The sequence below is a fragment of the Eucalyptus grandis genome, chromosome 11 (assembly GCF_016545825.1).
Source record: "Eucalyptus grandis isolate ANBG69807.140 chromosome 11, ASM1654582v1, whole genome shotgun sequence".
Lineage (NCBI taxonomy): Eukaryota > Viridiplantae > Streptophyta > Magnoliopsida > Myrtales > Myrtaceae > Eucalyptus > Eucalyptus grandis.
In genome coordinates this window covers 2,860,899-2,887,895 of record NC_052622.1, presented here as the reverse complement: position 1 = coordinate 2,887,895, position 26,997 = coordinate 2,860,899, and the positions used below count along the sequence as shown (strand labels likewise).

The following is a 26,997-nucleotide window of genomic DNA, read 5'->3' as shown; positions in this document are numbered from 1 at the left end:
AAAATTGGGTTTTTCTTTTTTTCTCCATTTATTATTTTATTATTGTGTTTATTTTTTCACATATATACATTTGGACATCTCATTTATTAAAAAATTTTAAAATTGACATCAATATCGAAATCACGTGTCAGAAACTCGTATATTGGAATTCCGACTCGAGTGTCGGAGAGTATTGAAAAAATTGATCAGTTATTGGATTTTCCGACACGCGTTGACCGAGTGTCCGAGAGTGTCGAAGTGTTCGACACGACACAAAAGCTCTTGGAGAATGTCGGTGCTTCATAGCCTCCAACAACAATAGTAGCAGGATTTAGCAGGGTACATTTACGTCTTCGAGACTTGATTAAACATTTTATGTAAGTGGGAGGATTTTTTCTTTTCATTATTTCATGAGCCATACATTTTGCTAGCTACTCAACCTTTAACCATCATTTTAGCTGTTGGTCCTTTGACACAGGGTGATAGGATTTTAAATAGGTTAGTTCCCAACTTAAAATCAGGAATCGATCCTATAAATTCAATTTCAAATTTTTGGAATTGTGAACATAATTGATCGATTGTGGTATGGCCGATTTCTGGTTCCATCCAAGAACCTGCCCTCTTTTTTTATTTTGTGTGAAAAATCGAACTCTTATTGTAAAACACAAAAGTTGCATCATTTCATTATAAAAGCATATGTTAATCAAAAGGTTATGTTTTTATTTGTTCATGTTGAAAACCATGAGCAAATGGGGAAAAAAAGAGGAAGCTACAAAACCGGTTCCACCCAAAAACCAAAGCGATTATCAGCCAATTCTAAGTTCGTGGAACTAGAAATTACACCAGTTCTCCTTAAAAGCAGTCCTGAATTAGTTGGCTCAAGTCAGTTGAGTTTGGTTTTCAGATTGAACCAAACCAATGCTCAACACTACTTTGAAGTTATGGAGCAAAATTTGAGTATTATATCTTGCTTGTCGGTCGATTTAGCCTTATTTTATTGATGTCACTTGCAGAGAAGACCGAATCATCCTATTTGCACAATATGAAAATTTGACAACATAGGGTCATTACTCGTGCTTTGACAATCTCTCTCTTTTATGTTAAATCATTTAATAACTAAAGCTTTTAAAAGTCGTTTATACAATCTCTCGCTCTTCAAACAGCCGATTTCATAAGGTTTCATATGATTAAAGTAAGAGATCCCGAGCTCAAATATATTCCACTCAGCATCTTCCACCCATCTTCCTTTAGCGTGTGAAATGGACAGCATGGACTGTAGAGACTCGCATCTCTTGCGAACGTCGTCAAGCCAGCAGAAAAGTACGCAGCCTCTTCCGCCTTTGCTCTAGGATGTGAAAACGGACTTTACAGACTCGCGTCGCTTTCACTCGTCGTTTCGCAATTTCCTTCCCTCCTTCTGGGAGCCCCAGATCGTCAAATTCAGCGGTCGACACATAACGAACTTCTTAGTCGCTGATGAGCATCATTGCAACACCTCGCGCCGTGACGAACGGAGAGCGGGGCTGACCAAATGCCATCTCACGAAGCGTAGGAACTCTTTTTGAATACGCAGGCTCGAAGAATTGACCTCAATTCCATTCCTTATTCCTCTCGATTCACTTGGAAGAAATAGTCTAAATTCAATCGGTCTTTGTGGCGGAAAAAGTGGAGGGTCTCTCGAGAAGTAAATGGCCGTCCTGTCTTTGGCCATGCCTTGCTTGACCAGGAAGGAATGTACCACCCAATGGGTAAGCCTCGCGTCCTTCTGCCTACTCATTACGATTTATCTTTCACGCTGATATTATGCTTCACTAATTTCGCGGTCCCGAATATCGTCTCGGATATAAACATATAGACGATATCAACCGGACAGGTCCTCCCTGTCATTCAGTAGTTAATATTTGCCTAACCTAGCTACTTCTGGCACAACCTATAATACCAAGGTCATCAAATTGTGAGTGACTGAGTATGGCTAAAGGATATGTAGATTTTGCCCACCTTCAAGCCTCGTTAATGCACAACCAAGTTGAACTCAAGACCCCTCTAAAACACAGTTGATTAATAGGCTAATCAAACCCATGAGCTCAATTTTGCAAAGGGACAAGGGGGATAGGTTAAATCAAAGATCCGTGATTAGGGAAAGGGTTAATACCATTAAAAATTCTAAAGCAATACATTTGTAACAAATTTATCCCAAACTCATTTTTTATCACCAAAAATCACATATTGGTACGATTCCAACAAATTTACTCTTTATTAGTTTTTTATTAAATTGGATTAATATCACGAAAGATTGCAAACTAATAAAATCTCAAATTGACACACTCAATTGTCACGTATTCAGTAATTTGATAGTAAAATTTAATAGAAACTAATGGATGATAAATTTGTTATAAGTATATCAGTTTAAGATTTTTCGTGATATTAAGCCAACGGGAAAAAAGAAAATGAGTAACATGTTTCTGGGTGTCCTAAGCATGCAAGGGTCGCCATCAGATGCACCAAACTTTGACCCTCAGGCTCCACGGACAAAAAGCGTGGAAAAGGGGAGGCAAAAGGAGACTGGCTTTTGTTCCATGCGTTGATTCAGACTTTCTCGGAAGACCTTCACCCGAGATCGAAGTTTCGCCATGGTGTCAATTGGCAAAGGGCCCCACCATCCGCCACTGATGGCGGAGCCTCAACGGGCGTGCCTCCCGCGTTATAGACGATAACATCGATGTCTGTGGACAATAAGTCTACCGTGTAGATACGATGGGGATGATCTCTTTTTGCATGTTAGTTGTCTTCTTCTTCTTTTTTGGGGGGTCGGGGGGAGGGTCGGTGCGTGAAGACAACTTACGAATGGCTCCGTTTGTTTCTCAACAAATGAACGATTCGAAAAACTTAGAAAAAAAAAATTGCGTTGGTAACAAAAATGAACTAATGAAAGATACTTTCATCGTTCACTAAAATATTTAGATGTGAATCATTGTTGACATCGAGATCATCTCTCGTTAACCAACTATTTTAAAAGATATAAATAATTATTTTTAGGAAGTATTTTTCGAATTGCTTATCTTTCTCGAAACAAACAAAGCCTTACCTCTTTGAAATTGGAATAACAAATAAATAAATAAAATTACATGTGAAAGTTATCTATCTACTTATCTATAAATTTATATTTCAATACCTATTGATCTGTTTATGCATAATATAAGAGAAAAGAGGATCTCAGCGTCGGGGAATGTTGATCCTCTTTTCTTTACCAAATTGCCTTCCATGACCTAGTTTACGGAAACTACATGTGAGATCAAATGCACAACTCTGTAATGTAGATAAGACTAATAAAAATAATGACTTTCATGCATCCAACACAATATATCTTCATCACTTTCACACTCCAAATAATAGCACTAAAATCTCATTTTATAATAATCAAAAGTTTAATTTAGATTTGCATTATACTTATCATAGATGAAAGTGTGAAACAAAATGGGCTTTTTCCCCCTCCAAATACGCACCTTAACGTACATGCAAGATCTAGATGTATATGTACCATTAAATTCGTTGGACGAAGTCCAGCAAACATGGTTCCAAAATATAGTTCGCATCTGTCTCTTTCCTGCTTGTCTCCTTCTCACATCGAAAGTCCGTTCTCCGTCCACCGATCTACGCACGCACCAACAGTCCCATGGAAGCCCCTATAAATAAACTGGCCTCCCGAACTCGTTAGGCACTACTCGAAAACACTTAGAAAGAGTCCGACAAAGCCTCCTCTCCAAGGCTCCCCCGCTCTCACCTTCTCTCCCTCCCAAACCTTTGAACTCAGAAAAACAATGGCTGCCAGCCTCTGCAATCTCGCACTCGTCGCTCTGGCCATTGCCTTCTGCGTTCAAGGAACCCTAGGTGTGCTTATATTCTTAATGCTATCTTAAAAAGTTTCGGTATCCTTTCGTGCATCTTGATATGTATGTCGGTGAGTTGTTTGCAGGAGATATTGCATGTGAGAATCTTGACCAAGGATCGTGCGCGTTCGCCGTGTCGTCCACGGGCAAGCGGTGCGTGCTTGAGAAGCAGGTGAGGAGGAGCGGGGAGGAGGCCTACACATGCCGGTCCTCGGAGATCGAGGCCGACAATCTGAAGGACCACATCGAGACTGACGAGTGCATCGCCGCTTGCGGGCTCGACAGGAAGACTCTCGGGGTCTCCTCGGATTCGCTCCTCGAGTCTCGCTTCACCCAAAAGCTCTGCTCCTCTGGGTGCTACGAGAACTGCCCCAACATCGTCGATCTCTACTTCAGCCTCGCCGCCGGTGAAGGTAACTACATCAACTACGTTCTCTAGTTAGTAAGCCAAATCACTCGTAGCCGTAGAATCCACTCGAAAAAGAACGTATGGTACGATAAGTTTTCCAATATCTTAGAAGATCAGATTGGATTCGCCGATTAGAGCATAGAATCTTCATCTTAAAAGTTAATTTTAATAGAAACTCTACACAGTACTACTTTAATTTTCCAATAAGGACGCTTTTTGATTCAAATGCACGCGTAAAATCTCTTCGTGCAGGCGTGTTTCTTCCCAAACTATGCGAGGCTCAAAGAGGGATTGCGCGCAGAGGAATGGCTGAGATCCGAAGCTCGGGCCACGTGGCTCCGGGACCAATTCACTCAGCCCAGTTCATAGGAGTCGCCCCAGCAACGGCGCCTTCTTACTAATCGCCTTGCCGCTTCCTCCGAAGCACATCGCTGCAGAAGTTATGTCGATAGAATAGGCTATACGGGTTTGTTTTGATTTCATTATACTCCTCGAACGATGGTTGCCGGGCCTGCGCGCTTTGGCGTGTCATGGCGTCGCGCGCATGCCGACGTGCATTAGTATTACTTAAAACTATGTATGCACAAGCATTTTGGATTGAAGCACAAACATATATATATCTGCAATAAGGTGCTCTACAAGAGCATCAAAGTTTATATATTGTTCCAAGTTGTGTGGTGTCTTTTGTTTCAGATTAGTTCGTTGTCCATGGCTTTCGGAAATGAGTAAGAATCTATATATCGTATTCTGCATATTTAAAGTTGTGAGATGAGCAGAATTCCATTGTTTTTTCTTTTTTTTGGTGACCGAGGATCCGTCGGAGCCTGCCCTTGTCGGCTTATGCCGATGTGGGATCTCATGGGCCTCCGCAGTGGAGGCTTAACAAGGACTATACCTCGGGGAAACTAGCCCAGCAACCCACCGCCAGAACCCCCGCTTTAATCGCTAACAAATTCGAACCCTTGACCTCCTTCGCTGAAGGAGAGATCTCAACCAATTGTGCTATCGGAGTCTGCCCTTGTCGGCTTACGTCGATTCGAGGTCTCATGGGCCTCCGTGGTGGAGGCCCAATAGCAACTATACCTCGAGAGAAACTGATTCAGCAACCCACCGCCAGGGCCCCCGCTTTAATCGCTAACAATACAGAATTTCGAAAACCTTGACCTCCTTCGCTAAATGAGATCTCAACCAACTGCACTACCCACAGGTGGGGAGCAGAATTCTATTGTTCCGCTTCTAAAAAACATGGATTTTTATTTTATTTTTTATCATGGTGATAATTCTAATAAGTATCTACAAATATCAACAAAATTGTTGGTAAAAAACATTATCGATGACGTACGGGGTTCTCAGGTTACCAAAAAAAAAAAAACATTATCGATGACTTTTTTAAACATGAATTGTTGGTAATTCATTAATAATTTAAGGAAATTTTTCTAGTTTATTGTGATAGTTTGCAATTGGTAATATTTGTACCAACTCAACAATTTTTAATAACATAGCTTACGATGTTTTCAATTTGCTAGCTCTTAAATGAAATTATGAGTTGAAACTAGAGTGAGCAACCAACTTTTGTCACTGACCAAAAAAATTTGTCAGATTAAAGTACCTAATATTTATGAGTTACTAACTCTCATTTGAATTATCAACCAACACTTAATTATTTTTAATATTTTATCAACTATTCCATTGAGTTATTAACTTTTATTTGACTTGGTCAACCGCCTATTACATTTGTTAACTCTGGATTACTGTGACACTTAAACTTTTCTCCCATTAATCCGAGAGTTTCTTTTATGTTTTCTTAGAAGGCTTTTACAAATATGGTGAAAGACGAGAAAAATTGGCAATTTGCATACTATTGAAAATAAGAGTTGACAATTTCATAAATTTGCTAGTAAGCTATAAATAAGTTAGTAAGAAATCAAGTGATCTATAATTTTTTTAGGAACAATTTCGTGATACTTACAAACTTCCTTAGGAATTTACTAGCACAAAAGAAAAAACAAGGTTTTTTCTAGAACAGAACAATAAAATCATATGATGAAATGAGATGAGATCCAATTAGAACAATGAAAGTGATACTTACTAACTCCTTTAGGAATTTACTAGCACTAAGAAAAAAAGGTTTTTTCTAGAACATAACAATATAATTGTCTAATGAGATTAGATGATATCCGATAAGAATAATAAAATTTGAAGAGAAAAAGCAGTGAAAAAAATTCTTTATTTATTTATCATTTTGAAATATACCGAGCATTTTGAAAAAATGGTCATGTCATCTGAAGTAACCGCTTTGGTTTATGGTTCGTTAGCATGGATCAGCCGGCATACCACTTTGCAATATACCGAGCACACTTCCTTGCCGAAGGTACACTCTTTGGAGAGAATGCTATGTTGTAACATGGCTCGTGTGCTTCTTTATATGGGGTAAAGAAGAATCCCACAGAGTATTGCGAAGCTTCTGCACATCTATCATTGTCCCGGCAATCGTTCACGACGCCGATAGCCACCGATGCCATTGAAGACAGAAGGACACGGGCAATCGGCATCAGCTTTGTGGCTCGTTCGTTAGCCATCCTCCCAACCACCTGCAATGTAACGTTAAAGCTCCGGCCATATAATATGCCAACCGTGCCGAGATTGTACCTGTCATCATCAAATGATGCTTGCGCGTGCGGGGTTTAAGCTGGAGATTTTCTCTACTAACGAATGGCGAGCTTAGATTCATCGATCATGTCGACATTATTCTATGCATGTTTGTCCTTCTCTATTCTCAGATCTGTAGTGGGGTTACCAACTGTTTATGAACTCTGGTAGCGCCATGTGAAGATTTCGCAGTCGTGGAGAGTTTCTACACGATTTGGTCGATCGAGATATAACAACATTCATCATCTAAACAATTTTTTTCTTTCATTTTTTTTGGGAAAATTGTCCAAAAAGTTCTAAACCTATTGCACTTTTACCAATTCAGTCCTAAACCTTTCAATCTTGCCGATTGAGTCCTAAACCTTTTGTTAGTTTGCCAATTGAGTTCATCCGGCTAATTTATGCCGGAAAATGTTTACATGGATATACAGTCAGCACCGGCCGTCCTATATGGCTGGACCAGCGCTGATGTGGATGTCAGACTTTAAAAAAAAAAATCATTTTTTTTTTTACTTACGGAGGAAAATTCCCCCAAACCAAAACCCTCCCCCAAATCACGTCCAAATCAGAGACCTCCAAACCCTTAACAACGTTAGCTCTTACCCTAATTTGCTCGCCCACTCCAAAAATTAGAATCTCGTAACACTTGACTTCAAAAGCTTTCTTGACAACGGTGGACAACTCTCAACGACGGCCGTTGACGGCGCTTGACGACGCTTGGGAGGAACAGGGGATTTCCGCGAGCAGCTTCTGAGGGGACTCAATTCGACGCGAAGATCCGATTTGTTCTCAAGATTCCATAGCAAACTCGATTTTTTGTGGTCCTGATTTTCTCACTTTGTTGACACTTAGCGAGCACGACAAAGAGGTATGTTTTGTGGTCCCCAATTAAGTGTGTGTAGTATAATCTGTTCGACTCATGACGTCGAAGAGAAATATTTTTCAATGTTTTTTTTATACTGGAAAGAGAAAATGCTGGTAGGCATTTGGGGTTGACTAGTTGTTGAATATAAAAGGCTCCAAGTGACCAGTGCATGTGGGAACGAGAAAAGTGCATGCGAATGCAAATTTTGCAAGAACTTCCATTAGCTACCTCGCAAAAGGAGATGACTTTATTGAATCTGTGTGCATGTGAACAAAATAAGTGCATGTGAAATTTAAGTGAATGTGAATGATGCCTTGACTAGCAAATTCAAGAATTGTTTTAGAGTGATAAAAGCTTGATTGGTTGGATTGCGGTGGATCACAAACTTTGTTAATCATCGAAACATGCCTTTTTTCATCAAGACATTCACAGGGTTTGATTTCATGAAATTTAGGAACGAATATACAGTTTTTATTTTGTTCTAATGTTGTAGTAGAAATTTAGAAATTGTCAATTACGAGTGTACTTTAGTTTCAAACTCCTTCCATCATTCGCACTAAAACGTATGCTAAATTAAGTTTGAACCATCCAATTAAAACCATCATTATTAATGTCCTAAATTCATTAGCAAATTGATTTAGTATATACGCTTTTTATGTTTTCATAAGGAGTGTCAAGATATCTCATAAATCATCAATTAAGCACAACGACAACTATATAGATTTAATTCGAACACAAATATTATCTTCATGGATCCCTTCCTTGGAATCATGGTCGTGTCAAATTTATTTATGCCGTTGCTTGTTATTTTCATGTGTGTTACTATGTTATCCCTCTATTACATGTTTACTTATAATATATGCATTTTTTTGTAGGATTGAGATGAGCACCAAGACAGCATTGGTTTGCCTTTTCTATGGTGGAAAACTTGTTCGTTGCCCAACGTTGGAATATGTCGAGGGAAATATGGACTTCATACATGTTGATATCAAATCAATTAACTATGAGAGGCTCATCAGAGATCTTGAGGATGGGGTAAATCGTAAATTCGAAAAACTTTATTTGAAAATTCCTAGAAAGTCTCTAGAAAATGGGTTGAGATACATATGAAATGGTAGCACTATTATCGATCTAGTTTTCCATTATTTACATAATAAGGTAGTTGAGACATATGGAGAATATGTTGATGATGAGGTAAGTGACAAAACTTGTCAATGTGATGATCATGACATTAGTGAGGGTGTTAGTCAAGGTGTTGGCATTGGTGAAGGTGCTGGTGAGACTATTAGTCATGGTGAGGGCATTGATTTGGGTAATGAGGTAGTGACTAATGATGATAACAATGATGATGTAGAAATCTATTTAGAAAATGAAGACACAGACGTCCTCATCGATATACGAATCTTGACTAATAATGGTGATGATGATGATGATATGGACCTTATGGAATGAATGAAAAATATTAGAGAATTTGACAGGAGGGTCACAAAGGCTCATATTATGGGGGAATCATTCGTGGGATTTGTACCATCTCAAGAATCTATAGCTGAATCATCTAATCCCTAACAATCAGATATGGCTATTGTTGAAGTTGGTTACCAAACATAATACTATGACACTGATGCTGATGAGAGCTTGGGGTCTGATGTATATGAAGAAGTTGAAGTTGTTAGAAGAAGAAGCCGATTCCCAAGGTATGAACCTGATTCTACAGTGCCTGTATTTACTACATGTATGAGGTTTGATGATGGTAGGCAATTCAAAGATGCTCTCACAAAGTATTCAGTGGTTGAGCGTAGAGAGATAATACTTATCAAGAATGAAAAGAAGTATATCATGGCAAAATGCGTTGATCAAAATTGTCCTTGGAAGATCTCTGCATCCTTTGATATTAGAATTGGATCGTTCCACATGAAGATGTATCATGAAGAGCATACATGTACCATTAGCTTCAAAAATAAGAGGGTGAGAAGTTCTTGATTGGCAAATCATTATCTTGCTACAATTATAACAATGCCAACTATTAAAACCCTTACTTTGAAAGATCTTATTAAGGAACCGTTATGCTTAAATGTAAGCATAAATTAATATATGAAGGCTAAGTTGCTTGCCTATAGAGTTTTGATGAGAAATTATAGGAAAGAATATACAAAGTTGTGGGATTATGCAGAGGAACTTAGGGCGACAAATCCTGGAAGTGTTATTACAGTTAAGGTTGAAAATCTTGATGTGCAATCTAAATTGTTATTTGAAAAAATGTATGTATGTTTTGCAGTATGTAAGAAAGGCTTTTTTGATGAATGTAAAAAAGTTGTGGGACTAGATGATTGTTTCTTAAAGGGAATTTGTAAATGGGAGATCTTGTGTGCTATTGGAAGAGATGCTAATGATCAAATGTACCCAATTGTTTGGGCAGTTGTTAGAGTTGAGAGTACAAAAACTTGGACTTGGTTATTGACGAATTTGATGTGGGATCTCAAAATTACAAACACATATGGACAAGGATGGATCATAATTAGTGACAAGCAAAATGTAAGTTTCTTTTCTTTTTTATTATTATTGCTCTTAGATGATTATAAATGTAGTGTATACTTTACATTTGAAATCATATTTTGTAGGGCCTTATACAAGATGTGGCTGAATTGTTGCCAGCAATTGAGCATAGAATGTGTGCTAGACACATTTATGCTAATTTGGGCAAAAAGTATAAAGGGATACAAATGCAAAGACTGTTTTAGAAGTGTGCTAAAAGTAGTACTATGGTTGATTATGACAAACATTTTAAAGCATTGAAGAAAATCGGTCCTGTAACATATCATGACTTGGTTCAAATAGAGCCAAAACGCTGGTGTAGAGCTTTCTTCACTACTGATGTCAAATGTAACATAGTTGACAACAACCTATGTGAGGCATTCAATGGAAGAATAATAGATACTATGTGTAAGTCCATTTATAGTATGTTGGAAGAAATGAGAATAATGATGATGACAATGATGCATACACAAATGAATGCATGTGCTAGGTGGAGAAGGGACTATGGTCCAATGATTATAAGAAAGTTGGAAGAAAATAGACTTAGTGCAACTTATTGTTGGGTGATATGGAATGGTGATGCTGGATATGAGGTGATGGATAAGGATGAGAAATATGTGGTAGATGTGTTCAAGAGAGAATGTACTTGTAGGAGATGGCAGCTAACTGACATTCCTTGTTCCCATGCCATTTCTTCTATATGCAATGGGCAAGATGATGCATATGACTATGTGGATGAGTGTTATAAAAAGACCAAGTTTTTAGCTGCATATTAGAACATGATGCAGCTTACTTGAGGAGAGAAATTTTGGAAAAAGACTAATAAAGAAGCACCTGAACCACTTCCAGTAAGGGTGAAGCTTGGCAGACAAACAAAAAAAGAAGAAGAGGGGAATGGGAGGTCGCAAGTGGTATTAGAATGTCAAGAAGAGAAATGAAGATAACATGTTGAAGTTGCAAGAAGACGGGACATAATAATTTGACATGCCCCGCTAAGAAAGTTGGGTCAGCGGCATCACAAACGCTTCCAGTAAGTACTTCCATTTTGTTAGATTTGCATATTTATGAACAAGTTTGTAAACTAATGAATTTTAATACTACTAAGTTAAGAGTAAAAGTGTCAAACGGGACAAGAGACAATTAAGTGATTTACAAGCACAAGTTGAATCAATGTCACAATGAACTCCAATTGAAGTGCCAATTAAAGTACTAAGGCCATCAAGAAAGAAGAAAAATACTGAGAGAAAGCAATTCTAACATATAAGAATGATAACCATTTGTGTGATTGGGTTCAAGGAAGTGACGTGGCTGTTTTTAATTTTTGTTAGTGATAATGAGCTGAGGGAAGTGATGTGGCTATCTCTTTTGTTATTGTTAATGACGGGTTTACTGAAGTGGTGTTGTGGCTCTTTTCTTTTTGTCGTCATTGATAAGTTTATTGATATAGCATTAGTGGATTTTTTTTATTTATTACGATGGGTTGGTTTAGTGAAGTGGTGTTATAAAGTGATTCGATAGGCCATAATAGTTCAGGCAATCTTATTTACTCCATTTGAAATTGCAGTCACTTGTTGCTAACTAGCCGTGTTATTCAGATAGTTATTATTATTTTATTTTTTTTGGATTCTACTTAATAGAATTCGGTGCGATGTTAATGTTTAAGTTTATAGATACATTTACAACAGGTATTGCTTTATAGAATTCGGTGCGACGTTAATGCATTATATCTAGAGAGTTTTCTATTTTGGCTGAAGTGATACAATATTGATAATTTCTTCCTTCTCTTTATAGAAGTTATTACGAGACAATTAGTTGTCCTCCATGGTGCTTTGAGCTCCCCCACAGAGACATAGAGAAGACAACCTAGATACCTGGATTGCGATGCTCAAAAGCTTTAGAACCCGAACTCTACTTTCTTCTATTCATGTTGAGGCTCATATGAATGCAAGCTAGAAATCATAGTGACTTTTGGGGAGGTGAGTTTATGGAAATTCAATCGATGTGTAACACGGCTCAAATGGGTTGATACCACCTACTTCTCAATCTAACCCTTTAATTAATGCCTAATGGAGCTGATTCTTCATGACAAATCAAATTAGGTCGCAAATATCTGTTGCTCGAGAACAATGGCTTGAAGAAACTTACTTCCTCTTGGTTTGACTTTTCATTCCATTAATTTTCTTTTCTAATATTACCTTTGTCTCACACTTCTAACCTCTACTTTCCCACGATTTATGTAAGACACTCTGGAGTCTTCGCAAAGAGGATATAAGAAACTAATTCATCAATTACAAATATAAGAAGAGACGGAAACAAAAAAACAAAAAAAAAATCCATGTATGGAACATTGAAATCGAGATTGCAAATATATACAGATTGAAGAAACTAATACTGAGACCTCAAAAGTGGAATTCATTTACTGAAAAAAAAAACTCCCACTTTTTTCCATAATGAGAGTGCACGTCCTCATATAAAACATGTCGACAAATACAAAATATGTTCACGATAACATACTATGGAAAACTCATCATATCCTTGACCTTCAAATTCCCAAATAACATGTGAATTAATATAACTGTAGACATTGACAACACAATCAACATTTTTTTTAATATATAATTTCATTTCTTCAGTTTTGTCGTATCTTGTCTCTCACGTTTCAATTACACCTTGAGAACTTTGACTTCAACAGCCATCGAATTGCCATTATCCTCATTATGGGTTGACACTAGTTCTTCTTTGATATTGCTTTGATAAAAAAATTTAGACACACTCATTGTCGATTGACTGGTTTCCGCATCAACCTAAATAAAAAATCCACAATTTCTCGCTCTATTTTTGTAGTGGTATTTTGGGCAACCATGATATCTTCTTCCCCAATTGTCCTTCGCCCTTGCTCTTCGTAGAGGAGATTTTAGGCCACAATAGCAAAACACAGATGTATTGTTGCTAATTGGAGGGACCGATGCCATCGTCTATGCTGAACGGTTCTCAAAATGATCCACAACACCTGGATAGAGAAAATGAGATGGCAAAATTCAACGCCATTATAGTAGTTCCAAAGTTCAGAGACCATGAAAAACATGAGCTTTCTAATTCATATCTCTACCGTGTTTCAACTAAAAAATGGATTATAAGCTTATGAGTTCACTAAAATAGCAGCCCCACAAGTCCTCTAAAAATAAAGGTAATATATAAATGAAATCAACATTAACTGAGAGAGAAGTAACATGCTTAAAGCAAAATAAAATTTAAGACATGTTATCTTCTAGAACCAAAGTTGCAGGGTGTCTTACTCTTCCAAAGTTTAGAGACCATGGAAAGCATAAGCTGTCTAATTCATATTATGCTGTGTATCAAATAAATGGATTATACACCTGCGAGTTCACTAAAACAGCAGCTCCACAAGTTCTTTAAAACTAAAGACAATATATAAACAAATGCACAATAAGCCTTTAGATTAATCTATGTTAATGTATAACAAGTTGAAGTTGTCGATCGACCCCTAAACATTTAGGATCCCAAATAACTCTTGTTGAAATAGCTAAAGATGGGATTAGAATCAGCTTGGCCTAACCTGGCTTCCAAATCTACAAGTGGCCTGATTCTTTCCAAACTTTGAATTGGCTGTAATTCTGCAAGCCTAATTCTAAATTTGATTATCCAACTAACGTAGTATCATTTCAACATTGTTGACCCCCCAAAAGATTGAACTTTATAATCAAATGTGTTGATCGATATAAGACATGTGGCGTCAGCATAGAAAATTATTTTATTAGCTGAATGAGTTTATTGACATACATGCAAAAAGCAAATGAAACAACCTAACTCTTGCGTGCTAGTAGATCTACAAAATTTTTGGACTTATGGGCGACTCTAATAATTGACCTTTTTGGACTTAGTTTTCATATTCACGATACTCGTGATTTCCATTATCTCTATTTTGTAGTATGTTGGACCCTAAAAATCAAACTCTAGATCTGTCCTGCCGACTTTCAATAAACACAGGATTATCCCCTTCCTATCAAGTTCGACATTAAAACACAAAGAAAGGAAGGAGACTTTCTAGAAAACCTAGTTTGGAGAGAACTTGAGATTTTCATCGATAATTCTAAAAGCATTATTAGGCGGTGCATATGCACGCTTACGACCCCATTGGAAATTGTCTTCAGACGACATCGGCCATATCACTTGTAAAGCAGACACCTTCTCCAAGGCAGGAACGCGTGCCTATTCAAACTAGGAACACAACCCTAAAGGAACAGCTGCCTCGCACCTAATTGCTCCTCTTCCTCATGAAAGATAATCCGTCAACCCCAAATGCCCACCAGCGTTTTCTCTTTCTCTTCAACGTCATGAGTCAAACAGATTATACTACACACTTAATTGGGGACCACAAAACATACCTTTTTGTCGTGCTCGCTAAGTGTCGATAGCGTGAGAAAATCGAGACCACAAAAAATTGAGTTTGCTATGGAATCTTGAGAATGAATCGGGTCTTCACATCAAATCGGGTCTTCATGTCAAATCGGGTCCCCTCAGAAGCTGCTCACGGAAATCCCCTGTTCCTCCCGAGCATTGTTGAGCGCCGTCAACGGCCTTCGTCGAGAGTTGTCCACCGTCATCAAGAAAACTTTCGGAGTCAAGTGTTACGAGGTTCTAATTTTTGGAGCGGGCGAGCAAATTAGGGTAAGAGTCAGCGTCGTCGAGGGTTTGGAGGTCTCTAATTTGGATTTGGGGGAGGGTTCTGGTTTGGGGGAATTTTCCCCCATAAGTAAAAAAAAAAATGATGACTTTCTTTTTTTAAGTCCAGTGTCCACGTCAGCACCAGTCTGGCCATGTAGGACGGTTGGTGCTGACTATATGTCCACGTAAACATTTTCCGGCATAAATTAGCCGGATGGACTCAATTAGCAAACTGATAAAAGGTTTAGGATTCAATTGGCAAGATTAAAAGATTTAGAATTGAATTGGCAAAAGTGCAATAGGTTTAGAACTTTTTGGACAATTTTCCCCCTTTTTTTTCCCTAAGAGAAGTGTGGAATGGTTTCGCTTAAGTTTAATTGTGGTTCATCTGGCCTTATGTGGCCTCCCGTTGCTTTCCTTTTCCTTTCGCCATTATTTTGGCTATTTCTGCTTCCTTAGGCCCGCTCTTGCGGTCCTCTTTTGCATTCGGCTCCCTTCCACTCACTTTGACTGTTGTCTTATTGAGTGCAAGTTTTGTGGTGTCGGATCTTTTGTAATCTTTGGTTCAAGTTATATATTCTTACCCTTTACCAAAAAAAAAAAAAAATTGTTTTGCTTAAGTGATAAAACTTTTTCGATGCTCTTCGAAGATCCATGGCTCAACTGGGGGATTGCTGCACTATTTGTGCTCAAGAATGTCCAAACTAAAGTAACAACAAAATGTGAATTCTTGTTCATGGCAGTACCGGTCTCTGGCCAAAGTGGGTTCTTTCAAGCTATGCTCTTCGAAGATCCACATATCTCACCCGGGTATTACGGACAATTTTTATTCTCGCAGCGAAACGTGAAGTCTGCGGTTAAGTAGAGTTTCTGCAAATTGAAGGCCGACGATAAGTGCTCATTAAAACCGTCATAACTTCAATCCATTAAACCACAAGATCACAAATTTGAGTGCAATTAAGTCGATACCTAAATTACAAACCACCGGATGTTGAGCTCCCTCTCTGTGCAATCCACACGAAATGCTTCACTGTGTAGCTTTCAAAATTTGTCTTCGTGCCGGCATTAAAGGTAGAAGAGAGATACTTCATTGCGTCGCTTCTATCCCTTGTCTTCTTTGTGCGGTGAGCAGCACAAAGGAACCCCAATGGCATCTACAATGCATTCAGATTCCATAGATGGCTTAAACTGAAGACATAATTCAACACTGACTCATCTTTCTTTCAAAGTATCTCTTTGACGCCAAGAGAGAATATAGAGAAGTAGGAGATAATACAAATAAAAGCTTAAATTGATAGATACATGCCACCCACAATAATTTACTTAAGGAATAAGAGCAAAACAAAAAATCATTCATGTTATCAAGCCAAAGGCTCAAAAAGTTATAAATAAGTCGAGTCTTGGCTTTTTCATTCGTGCTTATACAATTGAGTATGGAACAACTCTCCAAGCATGAGTATTTTCCTAGACTCATTGGAAAGATAACACGGTAAAATCCTAGGAACTAGAACTTCAACTCTCGAAACCTTCGTCATGATCACGACTCATAAATAACTATAAACCAACAATGCAATAATGACATTTACAAGACATCCAAAATATGAGAAATATAGTTAGTTGTAGGTCTGCATGTGTTTACTATTTCCAAAGTTACCGAATCAATGGCATTCAAGGTGTTAAATATGTCTCGAGTTTAAGCCCGAAGCGAAAAGTTAAATTTTGAAATAAATTGAAATAAAGAAAGATTGGTGTATTTGGAAGTTTGGCTTGAAATAGGAAAGTCCAAACTTGGACTTGGACGTGCGAACCAACACGAAAGAAAAAAAAAAAAAAAGGAAGAAGTCCTCTCCTCTGCGCGTGAAGATCTCCACGTGAAGTCAAGATAGGAAAGTAGTGGGGCCCAAGGTCAAAGGTTTGACCTTGGTCACACCCACGTATAAAAAGGAATTTTTACGTAGGTTTTTTTTTTTGCTTCTTCTTTTTTTCGTTGGTTGGGTTGCCGGCCAAAAACCCTACGTAGAAGTCGCAGAAGGAAGCTGCGAAAGAGGTCTTCTTTTCGGGGTGTTGCTGTTGCACCCGTACGAGAGAAAAGGAGGAGCCGCATATCTTCAAGCTGAAGCGCAATCAAGAAAATGAGTTCTTTTTCAGCGTTTGTTTTTGAGCTTGTGTGATAATTTTGTGCCGAGACTTAGGTTTGGGTTAAATTGGGGTTTAAGAAACACTGAGAGAGTGTTTGAGTGACTTGAGTGTGTAATCTCCTTGTATCGCTTGATCTATAGTGAAATTCGCTCTTTGCTCTCCCCGTGGACGTAGGTCTTTACGATCGAACCACGTAAATCTGGTGTCCGATTTATTTTTCTTCTTCCATCTATATTTTGTTCGATCGCTCGCCTTAATCGCAACACAAGGGATGCTCCGGCGTCGCTCTTGGTAAATGAGCAATTGCTGAAGATCCTTTATACCTGGTTCTTTGTCAAGTTGCTAGGCCCTTTACTTAGTGTGAATATTAAGAAAACATACATGGATCTTACACGGACAAGCGCTAGATACCTTCCACGTCCGTGTCATCTCGGTTATAAACATATAGACAACACTGATTGAAGGGGTCCTCTTTGTCATTCGGTAGTTAATATTTGCCTAACCTGGCTACTTCCGGCACAACCTATAATACCAAGGTCATCAAATTGTGAGTGACTGAGTATGGCTATGAGGAAACGTAGATTTTGCCCACCTTCAAGCCTCGTTAATGCACAATCAAGTTAAACTAAAGACCCCTCTAAAGGGTTAATACTACCCAAAACCCTAAACCGGTACACAAGTGACAAAATTTATCATAAAACCAAAAATCACATATGGATACAATTTTGACAAATTTACTTTCTATTAGTGTTCATTAAATTGGATTAATATAACGAAAAATCTCAAATTAATAAAATAACAAATTGGCACAGCCGTCAAATGCCACGTGTTCAATAATTTGACGATAATAATTAATAGAAATTAACGAATGATAAATTTATCATAGATATATCATTTTGAGATTTTCCATGATATTAATCTATTGAGAAAAAAGAAAACGAGTAATACATTTCCAGGTGTCCTAAGCATGCAAGGGTCGCCATCAGATGCACCAAACTTTGACCCTCAGGTTCCACAGCGCTACAAAAAGCATTGAAAAGAGGGAGGCAGGAGACTGGTTTTTGTTCCATGTGTTGATTCAAACTCTCTTGGAAGACCTTCACCCGAGACCGAAGTTTCGCCATGGCGGCAATTGGCAAAGGCCCCCCATCCGCCACTGATGGCGGAGCCTCAAGGGGCGGGCCCCCCGTGGAATACATGACAGCATCGATATCTGTGGACAGTAAGTCCACCATGAAGATGTTATGGAGATGATCTCTTTTTGCATGTTATGTTAGGTAGACCTCCATTCGTGAATAGTTCGAAGATTTGAAACTGTGTTTTTTGCATCGATACCAGTTTCTTTTCCGTGGCGAATTTTGCTATTATGCAACTTTAAAAAGGAGATGTACTCTCTATGTAGACAAGTGCTACGTTGATATTAAGCCAAAGTTCGCATAAATGAAGATAAGAATTCAAGTATATTTGCAAATGGCTCTGTTTGTTTTTCATCGTTCATGAAAATATTTATATACATATTATTGTTGATATTGAGAACATTTCCCGTTAACCAATTATTTTGAGTGATATAAATAATCGTATTTAGGAAAATATTGTTCAAATTGTTTATTTTTCTCGAAACAAATGAAACTTTAACTTTGAAATTAGAATAATAAATAATAAAAAATACATGTGAAAATTATCTATCTACTTATCTATAAATTTATATTTTTATACCTATTGATCTATTTATGCATAACATAAGAGTAAAGAGGATCTTAGGGTCGGGGAATGTTGATCCTCTTTTCTTTACCAAATTGCCTTCAATGACCTAGCTTATGGAAACTACATGTGAGGCCAAATGCGCAACTCTGTAATGTAGATAAGAATGATCAAAATAATAATGACTTTCACGCATCCAACACAATATATCTTCATCACTTTCACACTCCAAATAATAGCACTGAAATCTCATTTTATAATAATCAAAAGTTTAATTTAGATTTGCATTATATTCTTATCATAGATGAAAGTGTGAAACAAAATGGGCTTTCCCCCCCTCCAAGCAGGCACCATAACGTATATTGAAACATTACATATAGATGTACATGTATCATTAAATTCGTTGGACGAAGCCAGCAAATCTGGTTCCAAAATAGAGTTCGCATCTGTCGCTTTCCTGCTTGTCTCCTTCTCACATCGAAAGTCCATTCTCCGTCCACCGATCTACGCACGCACCAACAGTTCCATGGAAACCCCTATAAATGGCCGGCCTACCGATCTTGTTAGGCACTACTCGAAAACACTTAGAAAGAGTCCGATAAAGCCTCCTCTTCAAGGCTCCCCCTCTCTCACCTTCTCTCCCTCCGAAAGCTTTGAACTCAGAAAAAAAATGGCTGCCAGCCTCTGCAATCTCGCACTCGTCGCTCTGGCCTTTGCCTTCTGCGTTCAAGGAACCCTAGGTGTGCTTATATTCTTAACGCTATCTTAAAAAGATTCGGTATCCTTTCGTGCATCTTGATATGTATGTTGGTGAGTTGTTTGCAGGAGATATTGCATGTGAGAATCTTGACCAAGGATCGTGCGCGTTCGCCGTGTCGTCCACGGGCAAGCGGTGCGTGCTTGAGAAGCAGGTGAGGAGGAGCGGGGAGGAGGCCTACACATGCCGGTCCTCGGAGATCGAAGCCGACAATCTGAAGGACCACATCGAGACTGACGAGTGCATCGCCGCTTGCGGGCTCGACAGGAAGACTCTCGGCGTCTCCTCGGATTCGCTCCTCGAGTCTCGCTTCACCCAAAAGCTCTGCTCCTCCGGGTGCTACGAGAACTGCCCCAACATCGTCGATCTCTACTTCAGCCTCGCCGCCGGTGAAGGTAACTACATCAACTACGTTCTCTAGTTAGTAAGCCAAATCACTCGTAGCCGCAGAATCCTCTTGAAATAGAACGTACGGTATGATAAGTTTTTCCAATATCTTAGAAGATCAGATTGGATTCGCCGATTGGAGAATAGAATCTTCATCTTAAAAATTATTTTGAATAGAAACTACACACGGTACTCCTTTAATTTTCCAATAAGGACGCCTTTTGATTCAAATGCACGCGTAAAATCTCTTTGTGCAGGCGTGTTTCTTCCCAAACTATGCGAGGCACAAAGAGGGATTGCGCGCAGAGGAATGGGTGAGATTCGAAGCTCGGGCCACGTGGCTCCGGGACCAATTCACTCTGTCCAGTTCATAGGAGTCGCCCCAGCAACGGCGCCTTCTTACTAATCGCCTTGCCTCTTTCTCCGAAGCACATCGCTGCAGAAGTTATGTCGATAGAATAGGTTATACGGGTTTGTTTTGATTTCATTATACTCCTCGAACGATGGTTGACGGGCCTGCGCGCTTTGCCATTCCATCGTGTCGCGCGCATGTGGGCGTGCATTAGCATTACTTAAATTTATGTATGCACAAGCAATTTGGATTGAAGCACAAACATATATGTATCTGCAATAAGGTGCTCTACTGGAGATCAAAGTTTATATATTGTTCCAAGTAGTGTGGCGTCCTTTGTTTCAGATTAGTTCGTTGTCGACGGCTTTTGGAAATGAATAAGAATCTATATATCGTATTCTGCATATTTAAAGCTGTGAGATGAGCAGAATTTTATTGTTCCGCTTACAAAAAATACGGATTTTTTTTATCGTGGTGGTAATTCTAATAAGTATCAACAAATATCAAGAAAATTGTTGGTAAAAAAAATTATCGATAACTCTTTTATACATGAATTGTTGGTAATTCATTAATAATTAAATAAAATGTTTCTAGTTTATTGTGATAGTTTGCAATTAGTAATATTTGCATCAACTCAACAATTTTTAATATCATAGCTTACGATGTTTTCAATTTACTAGCTCTTAAATGAAATTATGAGCTGTAACTAGAGTGAGCAACCAACTTTTGTCGCTGACCCAAAAAAAAAAAAATTTGTCAGATTAAAATACCCGGTATTTATGAGTTATCAACTCTCGTTTGAATTACCAACGAACACTTAATTCTTTTTAATATTTTATCAACTTTTCAATTGAGTTATTAACTTTTATTTGACTTGGTCAACCGCCTCTTACATTTGTTAACTCTGGATTAGTGTGACACTTTAACTTTCTCCCATTAATCCGAGAGTTTCTCCCATGTTTTCTTAGAAGGCTTTTACAAATATGGTGAAATATGGTGAAAGACGAGAAAAATTGGCAATTTGCATACTATTAAAAAATAAGAGTTGACAATTTCATAAAATTGTTAGTAAGCTATCAATAAGTTAGTAAGAAATCAAGTGATCTATAATTTTTTTTTGGAACAATTTAATGATACTTACAAACTTCCTTAGGAATTTACTAGCACAAAAGAAGAAGAAGATTTTTTTCTAGAACAGAACAATAGAATCATATGATGAAATGAGATGAGATGAAATCCGATAAAGAATAATAAAATTTGAAGAGAAAAGTAGCGAAATAATTATTTGTTTATTTATTCATTTTGAAATATACTGAGCATTTTGAAAAAATGCTCATGTCATCTGAAGTAACTGCTTTGGTTTATGGTTCGTTAGTATGGATCAGCCGGCATACCACTTTGCAATATACCAAGCACACTTCCTTGCCGAAGGTACACTCTTTGGAGTGAATGCATATGCTGTAACATGGCTCGTGTGCTTCTTTATATGGGTTAAAGAAGAATCCCACAGAGTGTTGCGAAGCTTCTGCACAACTACCATTGTCCGGGCAATTGTTCAAGACGCCGAGAGCCACCGATGCCATGGAAGACAGAAGGTCACAGGCGATCGGCATCAGCACTGCAGCTCGTTCGTTAGCCATCCTCCCAACCACCTGCAATGTAATGTTAAAGCTCCGGCCATATAATATGCCAACCGTGCCGAGATTGTACCTGTCATCATCAAATGATGCTTGCGTGTGCGGGGTTTAAGCTGGAGATTTTCTCTACTAATGAATGGCGGGCTCAGATTCATCGATCATGTCGACATGATTCTATGCATGTTCGTCCTTCTCTATTCTTAGATCTCTAGTGGGGTTACGAGCTGTTTATGAACTCTGGTAGCGCCATGTGAAGATTTCGCAATTGTGGAGAGTTTCTACACATTTGGTCGATTGAGATATAACAACATTCATCATCTAAACAATTTTTTTTCTTTCCTTTTTTCCCTAAGAGAAGTGCAGAATCAATATCAGTATCTGGTTTTGCTTAAGTGATAAAACTTTTTCAATGCTCTTTGAAGATCCATGGCTCAACTGGGGGATTGCTGCACTATTTGTGCTCAAGAATGTCGAAAGTGCCACAACTTTAATCCTTTTGAATAACAACAAAATGTGAATTCTTGTTCATGGCAGTACCAGTCTCTCGCCAAAGTGGGCTCTTTCAAGCTATGCTCTTCGAAGATCCACATATCTCACTCGGGTACTACGGACAATTTTTATTCTTGCAGCGAAATGTGAAGTCTGCGGTTAAGAAGAGTTTCCGCAAAATGAAGGCCGACGATAAGTGCTCATTAAAACTGTCATAACTTCAATCCATTAAACCACAAGATCATAAATTTGAGTGCATTTAAGTCGATACCTGAATTACAAAGCACCGGATGTTGAGCTCCCTCCCTGTGCAATCCACACGAATGCTTCACTGTGTAGCTTTCAAAATTTGTCTTCGTGCCGGCATTAAATGGAGAAGAGAGATACTTCATTGCGTGGCTTCTATTCCTTGTCTTCTTTGTGCGGTGAGGAGCACGAAGGAACCTGGGTGGCATCTACAAGGCATTCAGGTTCCATAGACGGCTTAAACTCGAGATATAATTTAACACAAACTCATTTTTTTTTCAAAGTATCTCTTTAATGCTGAGAGAAAATGTAGCTTTCACTGTGTAATCCACACGAATGCTTCACTGTGTAGCTTTCAAAATTTGTCTTCGTGCCGGCATTAAATGGAGAAGAGAGATACTTCATTGCGTGGCTTCTATTCCTTGTCTTCTTTGTGCGGTGAGGAGCACGAAGGAACCCCGGTGGCATCTACAATGCATTCAGGTTCCATAAACGGCTTAAACTCGAGATATAATTTAACACAAACTCATCTTTTTTTCAAAGTATCTCTTTAATGCCGAGAGAAAATGTAGAGAAGTAGCAAAAACAAACACAAATAAGAGCTTAGATTGATAGATAGACACCAATCACAATAATCTACTTAAGGAATAAGAGCAAAATAAAAAAATCAGTCATGTTATCAAGCCAAAGGCTCAAAAAAGTTATAAATCAGTCAAGTCTTGGCTTTTTCATTTGTGCTTATACAATTGAGTATGGAACAAGTCTCCAAGCATGAGTATTTTCCTAGACTCATTGGAAAGATAACATAGTAAAATCCTAGGAACTAGAACCTCGACTCTCGGAACCTTCGTCATGTCCACGACTCATAAAGAACTATAAACAAAAAAAATGCAATAATGACATTTATGAGACATCAAAAATGTAAAAAATATAGTTGGTTGTAGGTTTGCATGTGTTGACTATTTCCAAGGTTACCGAATCAATGGCATTCAAGGGATGCTCCGGCGTCACTCTTGGTAAATGAGCAATTGCTGAAGATCCTTTATACCTGGTTCTTGGTCAAGTTGCTAGGCCCTTTACTTAGTGCAAATATTAAGAAAACATACATGGATCTTGCACGGACATGCGCTAGATACCTTCCACGTCCGTGTCCGTTAAACACTGAAATTACAGAATTGGTTGTGCCTGCAATTTCATTAGCAAAATGCGTGCAGCAATCACTTTCAACGTATAAAGCTTACAACTCAAGGTCGGATCGCCAACTTTACATTCTAAGCATATAAATCTAGTCCCTTGGGGCAATTTGTGAGTCACCAGACCACTTATTTGATATGCAATAACTGTAGCCAAATCAAATTAACGAGGCACCTAAAATGCAACGTAATATCTGTACTATCTAATTTAGACTCTTAAAGTTCGAAATTGAACTATTAATCACTTGAAATATTAAAAGATTGAAAGCATAACTTGTCCTAGAAGACGATTCCACACTTGAGCCCAAACTTAGTTAATATCCAAGCCCATAGTGCTCATAATCAGCCTGGCCCACCCAATTCTAGAACATCAACCCAATCTTCTTTCCTTTCACACTATAGTCAAGCCTGCTCGAGCAAACGAAGCCCAAAGATAAGGGGTTTCTCCCTTTTCTTTCCTTTCTGCCAGAAATTTAGGGCTTACCTATTTATCAAATAGAAGTGCTTTTTGTATAATTACATTTTCTTAAAACTTTTAGGACTTTTCATTTCGATCAGTACATCCTATCAAAGCATGCAATCATCCTGTCCACATGTCTCAAGCAAAGTTCGATCGATAGGGTAGCAGGCATGACTCTCAATATAAAACATGTTGGAAACATGGGGCAAACACTTAAAACATCAACAAATTACTTGGGGTGAATGATTAATCTAGCATTACAAAAAGGGAATACAAAAGATAGAAATAGCTCAGATAGCTCGGAGGATAACACTGAAGAACCATTTCTTATATACAACATTTAAAAGAAGCAAAAGATTTGGCTTGAGTTATTGTAGCAAAAACACTATTCCTGTTTTGTAGCAGTGCTATTCATGGCACTATAATAATACTGCTACATGGATGGTTTATCTTTGACCCAATCGAAAAGGTGGACTTAATAATCAGGAAAAAAAGAAGAAAAAAAAATCATCTCAGGTATCAACATTGCGCTATATAAATGAAAGAACACATCTAAAGATTGTTATTGATTGCAAACGACAATGTCCTTAAACAAAAATGATCTTTCCACCTTTTCATAAGTTTTATAATTCACATACATGCTTGGATATGAAATAACACACTAATTCATCTTATTAATATTGAATATCATATAAGATTCTACTCAATTCTCGAAGATAGAGAAGAGTTTATCTATCTTAGAGAAACACACTAGGAAGCGAACGGTTTTATAAGCATATTGATTAGGTATCAAAGAAGAACATTCCCTTCCGATTAGGTAGAGAGCCATCCAAAGAGGTTCTTATCTCTTCGACCCAAGAAAGAAAAATAAGAGAAATTCAAACCCCTCATGATAATTTCATATAGATATGTTATTATAATACCAATCAACATTCTAGTCAAAGACATGACACTTGAAGTGCACTTTCATTAAAAAGATGTGAACACATCTTATTGCATTTCAAAGCACAAGGACGTTATCGGCTTGACGACAGAAGTAGCAGTCATTCATGTTGGAGACATTCCAACCCATAGTTGGATAGGCAAAGGTCCTTCAGAAACACATCCCGGCACTTCTTGATATAGCAACCCGCCATGCAAAGTCTGCTTGGAAATTCAAGTGAGAGCGTTGGGATGGGACCTTCAAACAATTCTCTCCTCCACTACACCCAAGGGTCATCCACGTCATTGGAGACAAGACTGATAATGAGGCCTAGCATCGCAATCGTTTTGTCAGCCATTACTCTAGTCTGCCTAGGGCTAAGCAAGGGAGCCACCCGGACCAAACTAATTGGTTCAATTTGATCCCAAGGGGTGCCGATTTAATTTCCGGTTCCCTAAAATTGGAACTGATGAAATCAGTCCAATTCCTACTTCCATCCTTGAAATCGTCTAAACCAAACTAATAATTATTTAAAATTTTAATTTTAATTTATTTAAAATTATTAAAGAAATAAGTTTAATTCTTAATTATTAAGACTTTTTAAAATGTTCATTTAGACAAAAAGTCAAGAGAGATATGCTTTGGTTGGAGCAAGGCTCGGTGGGCTTTATGCTTTCTTTGTGTGCCCATTCAATGTGGGACTCTTGGTATGTGACTTGTATCTGTAGTGTCTAGTGAATGCCAACAGTCCCTCATCGAGTAGGCACATAAAGAGCGTGAGAGGAGTTGTGTGTAAAAGTCAAGTCACGGTACAACCAAAGTGTCATGGTCACAAGATTCCTGCAACCAAGGGAGCATATATGATTCCAGGACTAAGGGCTGCCAAGGTTGCTGGCACTAGGCAAAAGTGTCATGACAGTTGTGTGTAAAAGTCAAGTCACGGTACAACCAAAGTGTCATGGTCACAAGATTCCTGCAACCAAGGTTGCTGGCACTAGGCAAAAGTGTCATGACATCCCAAGATCACCTAGGGTTCCCATAAAAGCTTCCAGAACATTCTCTAGTGCGATGGTAATTGCACCGAGAATTTAGCAAAACGATGCCAATAATCTAGAACTCAACATTCTCGCGAAGGGCGAGAAGGTAATTGCGCCGCAAATTTAGTAAAACGATGCTAAGAATCTAGAACTGTCTTCATTAATTTCGCAATTCCAAATGCCGTCTCGGTTATAAACATATAAACGATATTAATTGAAGGGGTCTTCTTTGTCATTTGGTAGTTACTATTTGCCTAACCTAGCTACTTTCAACAAAAGCTATAATACCAAGTCCATCAACTTGCGAGTGACTAAGTATGGCTATGAGAAAATGTAGATTTTGCCCACCCTCAAGCCTCGTTAATGCAACACAAGTTCAACTCAAGACCTCTCTAAAGGGTTAATACTATCCAAAAGCCTAAATTGGTACACGTGTAATAAATTTATCATAAACTCATTTTTTGATCACCAAAAATTACATACCGGTATAATTTTGACAAATTTACTCTTTATTAGTCTTCAATAAATTGGATTAATATAACCAAAAATCTCAAATGTCAATTGTCACGTGTTCAATCATTTGACGGTAAAATTTAACAAGAATTTACGAATGGTAAATTGATCATAAATATATCATTTTGAGATTTTTCATGATATTAATCCATCGGGA

General features: G+C 38.2%; 2 protein-coding genes across 2 annotated transcripts; both read left to right on the top strand.

The window, feature by feature from the left end:
• The first annotated feature begins 3,698 nt into the window (after nt 1–3,698).
• LOC104424423 lies at nt 3,699–4,935 on the top strand. The gene is made up of 3 exons (XM_010036841.3): nt 3,699–3,867; nt 3,953–4,279; nt 4,528–4,935. Exons 1-3 carry the CDS (start codon nt 3,798–3,800, stop codon nt 4,674–4,676), a joined length of 546 nt encoding a protein of 181 aa, XP_010035143.1. The 5' UTR covers nt 3,699–3,797; the 3' UTR covers nt 4,677–4,935.
• Nucleotides 4,936–19,430: 14,495 nt separating this feature from the next.
• Nucleotides 19,431–20,651, top strand: LOC104424422. Its single transcript, XM_010036840.3, has 3 exons — nt 19,431–19,587; nt 19,673–19,999; nt 20,249–20,651. The coding sequence occupies exons 1-3, from the start codon at nt 19,518–19,520 to the stop codon at nt 20,395–20,397; spliced, it is 546 nt and encodes a 181-aa protein (XP_010035142.2). The 5' UTR covers nt 19,431–19,517; the 3' UTR covers nt 20,398–20,651.
• The last annotated feature ends 6,346 nt before the right edge of the window (nt 20,652–26,997 follow it).